The sequence below is a fragment of the Epinephelus fuscoguttatus genome, linkage group LG17 (assembly GCF_011397635.1).
Source record: "Epinephelus fuscoguttatus linkage group LG17, E.fuscoguttatus.final_Chr_v1".
Lineage (NCBI taxonomy): Eukaryota > Metazoa > Chordata > Actinopteri > Perciformes > Serranidae > Epinephelus > Epinephelus fuscoguttatus.
This window is the reverse complement of record NC_064768.1, coordinates 18,691,936-18,707,677: the sequence shown is the minus strand read 5'-3', so window position 1 is coordinate 18,707,677 and position 15,742 is coordinate 18,691,936. Positions and strand designations below refer to the sequence as shown.

At 43.3% G+C, this 15,742-nt stretch overlaps 1 protein-coding gene across 3 annotated transcripts in view; it reads left to right on the top strand.

The window, feature by feature from the left end:
- rbms3 (RNA binding motif, single stranded interacting protein) overlaps positions 1 to 15,742 on the top strand; it is a 382,296-nt gene that overhangs the window by 306,966 nt on the left and 59,588 nt on the right. For all 3 annotated transcript variants that reach the window (XM_049601753.1, XM_049601755.1, XM_049601754.1), the window contains one exon: positions 10,148 to 10,254. In XM_049601753.1, the coding sequence (XP_049457710.1) occupies positions 10,148 to 10,254 (107 nt within the window). The remainder of the gene's footprint in view (positions 1 to 10,147; positions 10,255 to 15,742) is intronic.

Below are 15,742 nucleotides of genomic sequence, written 5' to 3'. Positions count from 1 at the left end.
GAGATATTCAAGGCAAGGTGCCATTTAGAAACGCACCTAACATCCAGTTTTTCTTTTGAGTTTCATGCTGGTTAACAAAGGAAGACTGTTTGTAGCGCGCGCTGAGTGTGAATATGTGTAACTCTATGAATGTCAAGTAGTGTGGTGCTGACAAACACCATGCATGCTCAGCAAAATCTCCTCTTGCAAAATAAACCTAAATTATATTTGCTGTACGATCATGTGGAATCTGCGAAGCTGAGTAAGAGGCAAAAGTACGTATTCAAATGTGAATGCTTGATGCTAATAATGACACCTTCACAATATGCTAAACCTCCGCTTATAGAACATAGACTCCATTGCATCTTTGAAACTGTGCTTGCAGAGCTCAAAACTGATTTATTCTGATTCTGATATGGTGTCATATATACCGAGAAATATTTGCCGTGGGTCTGGTGGATGGGCAGTTCTGTTGAATTACAAAGCCCCATCTGTATGATTCATCTCTATAGATGGGAGGTTTCACGGGTCACTGGAGGCGTTGGCAGTGTTATAATACTCTGCTAACAGGGACAGAGCTGGCTTCACTGTCTACCCACACAGGCAGTGACACAGTCTGTGGCAGCAGGAGTCAACCCCCACAGGCAAAGTACAGCAACAGCTGCTCTTAAGTTCGTCTGCCACAGCCAAAACTGTTTGCCATGAAAGGAGAGCTCCGCAGGCCGGGACCGGTTTTATGCCACCAGGCCAGAGAGAACCAATAAAGGCTTACTTGTTATGAATTCCATGAACACAATCAGTATTTCTTCTTACTGTCTGAGGGAGGTTGCTTTCTTTCAAAGTTTCTTCATTTCATGAGAGAATTGGCTGTTTCAACATTACTGCTTCCAGATGCATTGTAATATAGCACTATCATAAATCTTGTTATTCCTTGTATTGATAATAGAATGGCAGCAAAAACAGAAAAGCTTTTTGTTTGATAGCTCTGTAATTCAGTGGTGCCCCCAGAAATCTTTCTGGCCAGATGGGGCCACTGAAATCTTGGTGTGGCACACCAAAACAAAAAGCCAAAACTGAATTTAAGGGTTTCGATTATGCTGTTGAAGTACGTAGACTAGTTGAAAACTATGTCAATATGGAGAGTTAAGGAATCATAAGCCCTTTTAAGATAGGAATTGTGCAAATTTGCAGGAAAGCCCAATCAGTCTTCTTTCAGCATTGGCAGTATAAAATCAAAATCGGGGAGTGCAGCAAAATGCCGCCTACCTACTTTTGTTTATACAGAATGCGCCTTTTTCGGGGCAAAGGGGGGCATGAGCAAGTAACAAAACTTGTATCTCAGCATGTGATAAACAATGACGTGGGAGGTAAGCCGTGGCTGGTCAGTCCTTCAGCAATTCTCTCATAAGTCGGCCCGTCCTTCACCGTCCCCGTCATCTGATGGTTAATGGCCTCTTCGTTTGCGAGGACAAGGAGGACGCGTGATTCCTTGTCTCCCCATTTGCTCATCTTTACAGTGTCTGTCAGGTTTGCGTTTTCCTCTTGCTACTAGCTGCTCGCTAATTCCTGCTATCAGCTGTTTCCTGTTTATCCAGTGAGTCGCACGTGCGACATCATCAACAGCTCCTCCCACAAGTCATCAACAGCCCCTCCTGTGGCAGAAGGCCACTTTGGTCTGTTTAAACTAAAAGGGTTCCGCCAATATGTCTACCCTACGAGGCGGAAAATTGGGCACCTCGGAGTGTTTTAATGTGTTATGTATCTATACACGTTAAGCAATTTGTTGTCCTAAAACCCAAAAATGAGTAAGTATTACCACTCCCAGTTCCCTTATCTCAAAGTCAATGAGTTTTTTTGAGGTTTTAGGTTTTAGGCTGGTTGTCTTTTTCCTTAAAAAAGACCAACACACAGCTTTAGTATGAAGGAGTATGTTGATTGTAAGGGACAAAACATTTACTGGAAACAAGTCTCTGCAAGTATAGGGGTGACTCATGTTTACGGATAGAACCCATTTTCAGTCAGATATCTTGAGGTGAGAGTTCAAGGAACCCCTTTAAAAATGGTCATGCCAATTGTTCCCCTGCCAAAATTGTGCTTAATTTAGTTATTATTAGTTATTTCGTCCTCTGCTGTCAAGTTATGCCACCACGGTTGGTACCAATGGATGCCTCACACTGTATAGTTTTATAAGATACCGCTGCCTTAGAGGGCCATGGTCCCCCTTGGCCCTCACTTGGGGGCACCACTGTTGTACTGACAATGCATTGGCAGCATAAACAAAAAAGCCTGTTGCCTGCCAGCTCTCCAGTATTGCATGACGGATACAATTTCACCAGTTTGAATTAGGATTAAGGATTTTTTCATACAGCAATTCACAATGTTTCAGTCATTTTTTTCTCACTACATCACAGACAGTGGTCTCTGGACATCTGCCTGTGGTTAGCAGCAACATAAATTCAGTGTGTCAGGCGTGATTTCAGTCGAAGATCCTTGTGCTCATCCAAAGTGCATACATCAGTTACTGTAATGTGAACATGAGCTGGCAACTGTGTCGGGGCTAAGAACAACCTACAGTAATGATTTAAACTGTGCTGTAAATGTTCTAGTCTCTCCAATCCAATCAGATTGGCAAAGAAATAAGAAGAAGTTAATATGGAACTTCATTTGTCTACGTCACCAGATTCTCAGGCTGCCGAGTCATATTGTAAGTGTTACTGTAAGGCAAAGACAGCTGAAAATGTGCCACAAAAATATTTCATCTGTCCAGAGACGTGATGAAGACCTTAAGATGAGCCTCCAAACCAAACAGCCAGTCTACTTGGCTCACTCCTAGATTTGTCTGTGATGTTTTGACGTCACGTCGCCTGCTGCACATTGTAGTGTTTTCTTAGCTGGGATCTTATTTCAAACCCACTCTGCAAATAGTGTTTTCAATCTTATACTGTACTCTTACAATTTTCGAAGCAACCACAATGCGGCTTCTTGTAATTGCCACCCTGGCCAGCTGTGTAAAGCAGGCCGCTGATACTGAGACCGACTGCAGCAGCGGAGATGTTGGCAGCGTGGAGCAGCATGTGTGGGTTCAACATTAGAAACATCTGCCACGGCCACTTTAAAATTGCAGCAGACTACAGGAACCAGCGACACTCAGTTATGCCATTTGGGATGAATGCGGTGAGGACTGTCTGTATAAATGTTATTTCAATATATGGATGGAGGATTGTGAGACGCTCATTAGAGCTGGCAAACACACACGCACTAACTTCTCCTCGCTCGCGTACCTCTGTGTGTTGTTTTTAGTAATTTGTTTACTCACCATGGCAACCTCAGCGTCAGGAATGGCAAGTGGAATTAGCTGATTAAGCAAAAATGAATTTCTCGTTTCTCGTTTACCTCAGAGCTTCTCACACAGGAGTTGGCTAGCAGCTGGGAACCCACCGCCTGTTTGGCGCTGCACTTGCTGCTCTCGCTTTTACTGTAAGAGCAGATTAATTCAGACTCAATGCTCGCAGCCGTATTTTCATCTGCAAAAATAATTACAGCTCCGTGTTTATGCAGAATAGTCCTCACTTTATCTGTGAGATCATTTCACATCAGTGTATTCCTGGCCTACCTCTCAGAAACGTGCATGTTTTTGAGTCTTAAGTCTTCCCGTTCCCATAAGATGGTCTCAATCAATTGTAGTTGTCTGCTTCGTTTTAGACTGACTGTGTGCCAGACACACATGGAGCTCATCCCATCCATCAGCTTTATTTGTCTGAATGTGGAGTGGGCTCAGTCAGCTCAATTGTGGATAGATAGATAGATAGATAGATAGATAGATAGATAGATAGATAGATAGATAGATAGAACAAGCAAAAAAGAAATGAGGAGAGCAATAGGCAGACAGCACATAACCACGACGGAGAGAGATGCGATCGAGGGAGACGGACAGAGAGAGTGAGAGATGGATTAGCATGTCAGAGACTCCCTACATAACATTACTCTTGTTAAGTGTGCAATAGCTCATCGATCAGGCTTCTACCGCCCGCATCCAGGGCTCTTCCCTCCACTTCCCTTCCCGTAATCCATAATATCATCTCAGGCCTGTACCGACTGGCGTGCTGTAGGAACCCTCTATGGAGAAAGTCTGATCAATAGCCATAGAGCATGTGTAGCGGATGCAGAGCGAGTAGCAAGCCGTTGTTGACATCCTTCTCCCTATACTAATCTTCCTCGCTCATCTATATGGTATGGATCGTAAGGGGGGGAAACCAGACTGTCACTTCTGCCACCGCTGAATCCCCTCTGTCTCTTTCCGTCACCGTCATCCCACGTCTTTTTGTCTCTCTATGACACCGTATCTTACTCTCCATCTATCTCCCTCTCCTTCCCCCTCTTTGTCTCGCTCTCCTCTCAGCGCCCCGCTCCATTTATCGGGCTGTGTCATTGAGCCATGTGTGCCGTCCCTGTCAGCAAAACGGCTGGCAGACTGTCTTCATTTCCACGCTGAAGGATGCGAGGCCAGTGTGGCAGTTGTGAGAGCTATCGACTGGGATCCGTCAAAGCCCTCCCCGTAGGGAAGCTGCCGCCTCCTGCCTTCCTAGTTGGCGGCCATTCTGTGCTTCCCCGTCTTACTCTGAAAATGGCGACGCACATGTGTATGCTAGTTTTTGCATGCCCCGTCTCATTTGTCCTGTCACATGTTTTCTATCATAACTACACCCTGGCTTTCTTCACCTTTATCTATTTCTAGAACACTGTCCCTTGCGCTCCCTTCCTCCTCATGTATCTATGTCTTTCCATGTCTTTTACTCTCTCTCCCTCCCACTCTGTGTTTCTCTCTTTCCCATAAGACGCATCCTCCTCAGTCTGGGCAGACAGGTCAAGCTGGCTGATGGGAATCAGACAGTTGTTGATCCAATTAGAGATCCCCTCGAGCAGCGTCAGAGTACAGCAGAATTCCAATAAAATACTGTCCTCCTCCTTCCTTTTCCCTGTTCCCAGTAAATATGTCCTTGCCATAAAAACACAGCGAGCCATCCAAATGACTTTTCAGAGATGCTTAGCTCATGAAACTTCAAGCCAAGAACCTGTAGGAACCTTTAACCAAACAGTGGAAAGCTTCCTTTCAGCAAAGCTCCTCAGATTGACATATTTTGGTACATGCGACTGAACAGTTCGGCCTCTTTGGGGCTTTGCACACACCAAGAGTAAAGCGAGGCCAGCCCAGTTTGCCTGCAGGCCCTTGTGAGAGGCCTCTTTTGTAACTGTCTTGATGGTGAAAAGCTGGCTGTTTCACTGAGCAAAACCCCCTTTACCCATCCCCTCTGCAGCTCGGGGGCATTCCTGCATTGATTTCACCATTCAGGCCAAACAGATGTACAGTCCAATTCTGAGCAGCGAATGAATGCGTGACGTGCTGATGTTGATGTGTTATAATGCATGTGCTGATTTGCATTCATGGATCAAGATGTTATTCAGCCGGCCTTGTGAGACCATCCGGCGCACACGCGAGCTCTCTTTGTCTGCAGATCTCCAAAAGAAAGGGAATGGTGAGATCTGGTGTTCTCGCCGCAATGGCTGTTATTCTGCAGACAAAGGGCTGATTTCCCCCAGATGCCTGCCCATAGGAAACAACACTAACAGTGATGATTACTTCTGCAACGCTGCGCTAATAAGTGAAACTTGCAACAAGCTTCAATTTAAATGGGTATTGTAATTGCACTGTCTTGCACAGAAGTACATCTGCATGCACTTATTGGTTCATTTTACTGGGCGGTAATGTGTCTATTGATGAGCAGAAAGCCATGACTATCTCTTCAGAGCCAAATGCACAGTCTGGAGTGTGATTGAGCCGAGGCTGTGATCAAATGAGGGTAGCAGCACACACATCTTTCTCTCAGTACGCTGTCTAGCACCGCTCCTCTCCTATTTGAGTCTATGAGCGTGGTTGGTCTTAGTGTGTACACACTGCACACATCCATGTGCGAATGTCTGCGGTCACCCCTCGTTAACATGTTTACCAGTTCCTACGGCAACCCACATAAAAAACAATTAGGAGTTCCCATGGAGCACCTTGTTAGCAGCAGTTGTTGACCTCTGACCAAAAGCACTTTATGTATTTTTCCCATGATTTAGGATCATTACAGGGCAGCAAATTGGTTCATAACTGATTTTTTTTTTTTTCAAGCACCCCCTGCAACACATACTGCAACTGGAGCCACTGTGAAATGTGTTGTACTTGGAGCCTGTGACCTAAAGACGCAGCATCAGCAAGCTGGTACGAACAGCCAGTGGCCTAGTTTATTCTGGGCTGTGCCAGTGATGACGGTGTGTGGTGAGAGGTCTAAGAAAGGCTTTTTAGGCTGGCAGCAGTTTGCATTGTGTGTTTATGTGTCTGTGGGTATTTCTGTGTGTTCTCCGGGGTTAAAGCAGAGAGACTTTAAGGGCAGGAGGAGTGTGTGTGTGTGTGTGTGTGTGTGTGTGTGTGTGTGTGTGTGTGTGTGTGTGTGTGTGTGTGTGTGTGTGCATGTGTGTGTGTGTGTGCATGTGTGTGTGTGTGTGTGTCAGGGCTACAGAGGGGTGAGTGTGATCACAGGGTGGGTGGGGTGGTATGAGGCTGTTGATCTTGGGCTGGAGTCTTAAACAAATTGGCTAGCTCGCTGTGGGAACTGGGGATGTAGTCACAGGGGTAACGTCAGCGTGCTCTGTGTCAGATTCTCCAAATCTCTCCGATAGCTAATTATCTCCCAGAGTGCCAGAGGAGAGGTTTGGAAGAGCTTTTGTTGTTTTTCTTCTGCAGTGTCTCTCTCACTCTGCCTGCCCGGCAACATTTTCCTGGGCCGACTCTGAAAAGTTTGGTCCCATAGTAGACCCTAAAGCCACATAAACACATTAAGGGTTTTTTTTTCTAGAGAAGTTTATTAATATGTGTGTGGCCCTATAGTAGCAACACACACATTTTTTGTTAGCGCCATTAGTGCCACAACCCTCTCAGACACCTACTGCAGATATCAGAGGTGGCACCAAGTCATTGTTTTGCAAGTCTCAAGTCTATGCGCTCAAGAGTTTCAAGTACAAAACAGGTCACAATGTGTCTTGTCCAAATGTAATGCCATTTTAACAACAAAGTGATAGTATATTAATCTCAAAAAAATCATGAATGCTTGTTAAAATTTGTATTTGTTCCTTAAAACAAGTTTGTTAAAAAGTAACCCCTGCTCTCAAGAATCAAATGGATGCTAATGAATCTCCACTCTGCTGTTACTGTAACTCTGACACTGGCAGCTGCAGTCATTGTTTCTGCTTACATGTGAGGCTACAAAGCTATTGGTCCAGTGTTGTGGATGAACTGTGCGTTATATTTGGTGTTCAAATAGAATTAGACCCTATGTGCCTCCTACTTGGTCCTCACATGGTCATGCTATAAATATCAAACACAAGAGGCTCTTCAATCTTTTGACTTTCGCTGCCAGGAAGAATTTTTTGCTCTTTTGGATCAAGGTTGCTGCTCTAAAAAACAGTCCCAGTGAATATATCTCTAGGATACTTCACTCCTTAATGGATGCTTTTTACAAGGTTTGGGACTCTTACTTAAAATACACTGGGCTTACGCTGTCACCTTCCTCATCACAAGGGTTTCCTGCGAATCAGTCATCCTGTAACCTTGTTATTTGGCGATGTTGTAGGGGGTGGTGAGGGTTTTAGCTATAGCTATTTTGTTCGTTATGTCAAGTCTGAGCTATTTGTTCTGTGTTGTATTTGATAAATCTAATACATATATTCTTAATAAAAAAAGTTACTTAGTTTAGCCAACATTAGCTTAGCATTTGCTCGCTAACTGTTAATATTAGCCTCAACTTACTGTTCTTTGTGCTTTAAATGTTGAACAAAGTTGGAAGTTGTATTGTCTCCGTCTGTAATTTTCGACCTGCATGTTTTGGATAACACAAGTTTTTTTTTTGTTGTTTTGTTTTTGTTGACCACCACATAGTTTTTGTACACGAACAAAATCATCTTTGGTATACTTTCTTTCCGACTGGCACTCAGTAACGGAATGTTGGTTTTTCCTGGTTGTCTCCTGCAACTTGATTGGATGTTCCCAGGAATAAATAGTGTTAATGTTGGTTGATACAGGAATGAAGGCAAAGAAATTGGTGCGTTTTAATTAGTGTTCTTGGAGGAGAGTATCAAGTATTTTCAAGGCCAAGGGCTCAGAACCAAGAGAAGTGATGAGTCATTGCTGCTTTGAGTTGAAAGTCTTTTTTGATTTTGTCAGGTCAGGTCTCAAGTCATTTAATTTGTGACTAGAGTCCAATTCATGTGTCTCGACAGCACACCTTGATAAAAAATGGTTCTATCAAAATGTGGAAGAAATGTAAATGAGTAGACAAACGATCTTGTTAGCTCATTAACGCCTAAACCATTAAATGTAACTGTAAGTCTGCCTCGTCATGAGTTCACTTCACAACAGGTTGTTTTATTGCTGTCACTACCCTGTCAATCCCCGACAGCGCTTCTTTCTCTCCTGTCTTGTGATGCTGCCTTATTATCAAGGCCCAAGCGCCTCTAACATCTGGGAGCGGAGATTAAAGCATCAACAATTCTCCCGGTGGGTGTCATCTCTGGCACGGCGTGATGAAAAGTCCCGTTGCTCACCTCCTGCAGACAGCCCCGTCATTGGCCTGTGTCGTCACATAGCGGCCGTGTCACGAGCTGCCAGGCCTGTAATGTGAATGCGATGACAGGGAGAGCCGTCAGGTCCCTTCTAAGCCACCAGGTGCAGGGCAGCAGCGCTTCAGTGTTTGGACAAGCTCACTGGCTCAGTGTGTACTGTACTGCTGCTGAACTGTACAGCCTTCACAGGGAATGAGCGTTTGATCCTGGTGTAGATTCTCACTCTGCCTCTGTTTCCCCTCTTGTCTCTCCCACGGTCACTCACCTGTTTCTCTTATCTGCTTCACTCTCCTATTTTTTTCTGTCTTGTTTCTCTCACTCTCTCTGTACTCCCATGTTTCTTTTAGTTTATCCAACTGTCTCCATTCCCTTCTCTCATCTCCACGGTCTGTTTCCAGAGAGATTCCGATCTCGCTGACGCAGACTGAAAAGGGGACGGACACTGCTAAGACCCCCAGATCCCCAGCCAAGAGAGCCACCCGTTTCTCACGAGAAAAGCTCACTAAGATCTTTTTTCCTTTTTCGGCCCCCCCCCCCCCCACACACACACACACACACACACACACAATTCTCTTCTTTTTTTCACTGAGCCTGTCTTCGTTCACATTTTTTCTCACTCTCCTTTTACAGTATCTCATCAGGAGAGTCCTCCACCTGAATCCATTTTTGTCTCTGTTGGTGCTCACCTGCAGCTCAAGTAGTGAGAAAGTGCCCTTTGAGAAGTTATCTTTTATAGAGGCGTAGGTCATCGCAACACTTTCATCAACCTTTTATCAGCAATTATGCACACAAAAGGCTGTTGATACAGAGACAGCTTAGATGAGGTCACAGTACAGAGGGCCTTTTTTCCTCTTTTTTAATTAGATTAATAACAGCTATTTCATGTCATGTTTTCCTGCTGGTTGATGATAGACACTTGCCAGCTCTGTAGTGAAGGCACTTGTGTCAATCCTCTGTTACTGTTGCTCTTACCATGTCAGAAATGGTTAGACTGCCCCCAGTGTTCACTCTAAGAATAGCAGTGTTAATATCTGTGACAGCCTCTACTCAAACAACACCGCCCAGTGAGACGCTTGCACTGATGGCTGTGGTGTGGAAAAAGGCCTAACATTTCAAATAAAAGAGAATATGGCTGTTAAAGTGAAACACGGAGGGATTACGTATCAGGAACAGAAACGCCTTCTAGAAAAAAAAAGCTTTGGCTGACAGAGCGGTCCTGCATTACCATCTCAGAGGTATTTACAAGAGCGATTACTGTGATTATTATTTCAACAATACCCTGCAATGCTCTTTCATGGGCTGCCAGCCTGGGCTGGGGTAGGGAGGGCCTGCCAACATCGTCGGTCTGGGAATTTTTCTAGGAGCTCCATAGGAGGGCGGAGAGGAGGGAGGGAGGAGGGAGCGACGGTAGAAGAGGAGAAATGTGACACAGTTCAAAAGGGCTTCTGTCCTTCTGATGGGTCACAGGATGAAGGCCTCCCTAACATGATTTTGTCCTCTCTCTCTGCAGCTCCCACGGAGCCTTTGCTGTGCAAATTTGCCGACGGAGGGCAGAAGAAACGCCAGAGCCAGAGCAAGTACCCTCAGAACGGGAGGCCGTGGCACAGAGAAGGCGAGGTAAGATGTTACACCAGTGCAAAAACCATTCTCCTTCAACATGTTCCAGAAAGAGAAAGAGTTTCTTTATTCTTGCTCATGGGGTGCACCGTCAGGAGAAGTATACCAGGCAAATGTTTGGGGCCTGCCAAAAAAAATTAGGAACAGGGGCCTGCAATGGCATGATATTGGCACATTTTACAATGACAATGATAAACTAGGCTTGCCTCTGTAGTTAGAATACTGGTGTTATATGGATGTGCAGGCATACACTGATTACAATACTTTCCCACCATCCCCACCATCATTTTGCTTTTTTTTTTTTTTTTTTTTTTAATCAATACATAGTGGGATAAAGGTCACCGCAATAATAAACTAAAAGTCTCTGATGCATGCGAAAGCACAGCAGAGTCACAGCACAAAGCAGGAGTCAGATTTCACTTATCACATCACAAGAGTAAGGAGGGTTGACCGACAAAATAAGAGCGGAGGATTTTGATGTCAAACAAAAAGCGAGGGAACTTAGTGGGCTTCTTTGCCTGGGGTTTCCGCAAAGTCTGGGATCGCCTCTGCTCTTGCGCAACTGAAGGACAATCTTACATTGAGTGCAGACTTCACCCCATACTAGTTCCTTAGAATGTTGTTTGTATTTCTGCATGAGATAAGAGTCTTTTCTACGACAAACAATTCATTGGTTTGCTCATCAAGCTGCCAACACAACAGAGGTGCTACATATAGAGCAACCTGACCAAAAGACCAAAAGTTGGTGCACTGTAACTCAGCAATATTATTATTCATCAAGGACAAATCACGATTTACAATTTAACTCGAAATTCTTATCACAAAGTCCATTTACTTGATTAATCCTGAGCTGTCGGCCACATCCCAACTCCTGTCTCTGTTCAGGACGGTCTCTAGTGTTGAACGTGATAAGCCAACTTGATTTTTCTTCAACTGTGCACCGACTCGGAAGGGGTCAAAGTCATCAACCAGGAGTCAGTGGAGAGATGCAGGTGTGCACCTCATATACGACCACCTTTTATCATGTGACGAACAGTCTCTAATAAATATTTAGATCTTGTAATAACAATTCCAAGGTCAAGAATGAACCTTAGAGAATATAAAAGAAGTATTTCACTGCTGGAAAGATGGTCTATTCATAAAACTGGGCTGTCTATGCAGTAGAAAGATGTAAATACTTTTGAAATTGGTGCAATGTGACCAAAAAAGAACAGAGAAAAGAGGTAGAAAACCTACAAATACCAGAATGCACTGTGCTGCATCAGATCAACTAATGCTCCCACTGGTAGGTAACCCAATACAAGTTGCCTGCCCCAGAACAATATAGCAGTAGGCTGCTAACAAACGATCTCGTGTTACAGATAAACAGTAAGCTAAAATATGTTTCTGACAACATTTTAGATGAGGAATAGGAAACACAGCAATAGAATCTTGGTTCATGTTTGATCAGCATTACCTTACTGTTCGATCTGAATTTGGTCTGAGCTTGAGCTTCTGTACTCTTTGTGTCCGTGGTCTTGATCGGTATACAAAATTGAGGAAGTACAGTCTGTAGTTGAAGCAACAGCCAGTGAAAATCCACAGGATGAGGCAAATGAGCAGCGAGATCTGGGAGCTTGTACATTTATTTACACATACTACACACACTTTTAAGATACAAAGCTGGTTGAAAATTGGCACAAGATCCCTTTAATTTACAAAGTCAGCATATAAAAGTACCATATTCTGGAAGTGGTAAACTGTACTTGCACTTCATTTAAGAGGATTTACAATATATCCACCCATATCCACAGATTAAAAAAGTCTTTTAGTACAGAGAAATTCATGAGTATAACAACATAAAGTGCTTTTAAGCTTGAGCTAAAGTTTTCAGCTGACAAAATGACAGCTATATTTTCTTGGCTCTCATACTTGCAGTGCGAGGCCCAATCCCCTTTTATATCTTTACCTCTACCACTTATTTTCAAGGTGTGGGAGTCAAGGTCAAAATGCAAAATGTGTCCAGTACAAATCAGTACTGTATAATCTAACATTAGCTAGCCAGCTAGTTAGCTCCTGAGACATCAGCATTGTAGTGATTTCTTTTTCTTATGCATATTATAAAGAAAATGACCATAATATATTAAAACAACATTAAAATATAGTACTATTCAGACGGGATTAGTTTTACATAGGGATGTGGACTAATGTCAGTTTACCACAGGATGCCTGTAATATAGGGCTGTCAAAATTGCTCAAAAATGACGTTCGAATATTCCTTCTAAAAATAACTCATAGGTTCGAACCATTCGAATATTTTTTTTTTCCGCATTATGTCCACAAGAGGGCAAACTAATACAAGGCAACATAACTACTTGTAGGTATTTTTATTTCCACATAAATGTCTTTGAAAATATTTACATACCTACACATTAAAACACATAAAACAATTATCTATAACATTACGTTATAAACGGCCGCGGACCTCTCGCTCGCCCCCCTCTCTGACCTATAGCCACACCTCCTGCGGAAGCGCTGCGAATAGCCTCGAAGCACTGGACTGTGACCGACTCAACCGACCGTGACACCCTGCAGCGATCGTTTCGGCGTCTGGTCTATTTTCTGCGCGAGCCGCGAGCGAATGTGTCAAACCGGGTGACGGAGACAACAGCTGGGAGCAGAACAGCTGTTCTGCAGCTTATATAAATATATAATGTATTATATTAATATTATACATTTTTACAGAGGATCACGTTCGCACTGGATTGATATTACCCGAGGTATTTTCTCTGGACTGTTTTACAGAAGGTTAAAGTCGCCGTAATTTATACTGACATTATCTGTAGTGATTACAGACATGGCGCGTTCGGACGGGACTAAAATCCCCGGTAATAATTACTTTACCCCATGTCTCCAGTTGTGGGTTTCTTTTGTCGCGTGTGTAGCCAACACTTGGTTTGAAGTTGAGGCCCATATGGCCCTACCGCTTCGCCCTACCCCTCTAACCCAACAAAAATGGGAATACCCCATCCCTAGACGTGAGTGTGCAAAACAGAGGGGCAAAGACTAAGTGGTAGTGGCAAGGGGTGTACTGAGATAGGGCACAGTTGTCACTGCAGCAACACTTTTTAGAGATTTTCATGTTCCAACCTCAATTGAAGGATTGCATACTGTCTTAACTCCTTTGTGTTGACATTTACAAACTCAGTGAATAACCAAGTTCTTAAAGAATTGATAGCCAGGTGACCCAGATATGGCCAAAACAAAATCCCAGTCGACTAAACTCTTTCCATTCCATTGTGATGACGGTCTAAACAAGGCATTTACCTCTGAGGTAATTGCATTTCCAATAACAGGCCCCACCCTACTCACAAGCCCCCTTGAGAAGTTGCCAACATCTGGCTTTATGTAAACCATTGCTGCCTGTCATTTGTATTTACTCTAAGGTATGGCGCTGTTAAAAAAAAGACAAGAAAAATACCCCAGATATCGATCATACTGCCCCCGGATGTATAGGCGCTGTCATGTAAATTGCATCTCAAGCCAAACGCCTCACTGAACACGTATATTCCCACCATACATCAGAGACCAGAAATTGGATACAGTGCTATGGTAACATATTCATCAGCAACATGTGGAGGCAAGGTTAAAGTCTCTTCATAGGCTACCAACCAGCTATACTGGGAAGGACACACAGAGGAGACAGGCCGAGGAGCACTTCAGACTGGACTATATGGAATAAAGTAAACACACAAACACACACACATTCAGTGAGGCTGACAGTTGTGCTGAAACTGCAAGGTAGGGGAGACCAGGAGAGATGAAATGTTTGTCCTTCAGGAGACGCATGCTCTCTGTGCGGGGTTTTGTGTTGTTGTGTGGGTGTGTATGTTGGGAAGGGGCTGGTGGACTATTACACTAGCCGTGTGTGTTTGTGTCTGTCCATCACATGTTCAGCAGCCCTAACACCTATAAGCCAGTGAAGCGTGTTTAACCTAAATCACATTGCTACATCCCCCTCGCAGGCCTGCACATTGACAGGGTCAGCTCAGTTGACTTGAGGTAAAGTGAGATGGCTGTGTATGTAATAAGGATAAAGGAAAAATCCTACACTATCAAAATGGAGGAAACACCCCTTTTGTCCCTTTTCTGTATTTACTCTGCTACCCTTACCTACTCTACATTAAACACACACTCTCTTTTGAAACTTAAAATAGCTGCGTACCCTGTCACACCGATCCTACCTGCTGTGAAACATGATTATATACAACTCATGTACTTTTCCAAATACACTCTGGAGGAAACGCGACTGCTACCTGGATAACATCCACCAGCTACATTTTTTCCCATCCAGTAAGTGTGACATCTATATTCTGCTTAACAGTCATATCAAAGGGTAAGTTTGGTATTTTTCTACATGGACCCTTTTTCCTTTGTGACAATGGCAACAACGATTTTTAAAACTGGTGCCGCACTGAGCAAGACCACTGTAAGTGTCTAACAACGATTTGCAAAGGATCCATTTTGCCAAATCCACCAGACTCCATTTAAATAAACGTGAATTTTATCATGGTAAAACACACTTTATTCAAAGTCGACAGAAACAAAATAAAACTCACAAAAACCGTTGTGCTTCATCTTACCACAATTCCAGCAATCACCAACTCAGGTTTGTTTGAAATAAACGCCTGATTCACCCAGTTAGATGTGAAAATATGCTGGCTGTCCACATGCTAAAATGACTGTTTACTTAAAAGGAGTCTGGTGGGTTTGGTGATAGCGATTTCGGGTAGCAGCTCAGACTTGGCCAGCACCGAGTTCAGAAGAGAAACTGAAAAAGGAATAGATATAAAAAAGAAGTAACCACTGTAAAGTTTTCATTGGCCTCCATGCTGCTTTCTGTTGTTTACTGTTTCCAGCCTGTCCATGGCATCAAATATGACACACCTAAAAAACAAAACAAAAAAAAACAGAAAACAAAACAGAAAGACAAACTGGTTAACTGCAAACACACAACAACATGGGAAAATAAGGTCCAGGTTACAAAAATACCAAACCTACTCTTTTAAGGAAGTTAAAGTGAGTTTTTAGTACACAAAGCACAATACTTTAATACCTGACACCTGGGTTTAAGTCCTGTGTTCTACATATTGTTGGGTTAGGGTAACAAAGACACTTGGTAGAGTTTAGGAAAAGGTTGTTTTGATTCAGTATTTAAAAAGTGTGTCCTATCTCATACTGTATGCAATTATTAACTTTCCTGATATTTTAATAAAGGCCGCAATCTCTCCCTAACTTTGACCAAGCAGTTTGAGTTGCCTCAATATAACCACCAAATTCTCGTCCGGGCTTTGGTTGCCAGAATGAATATATTGCAGGGATGTCCAGTGGCAGTGAACAGTTTGCCAGTTCTACCTCAATGTTTTCCTCTTTAGATTGATTAAAAAACATCATCAAGGCAGCAATTATGTATTTGCTAATGCAGAATAATTAAATGTTAATGTAAGTT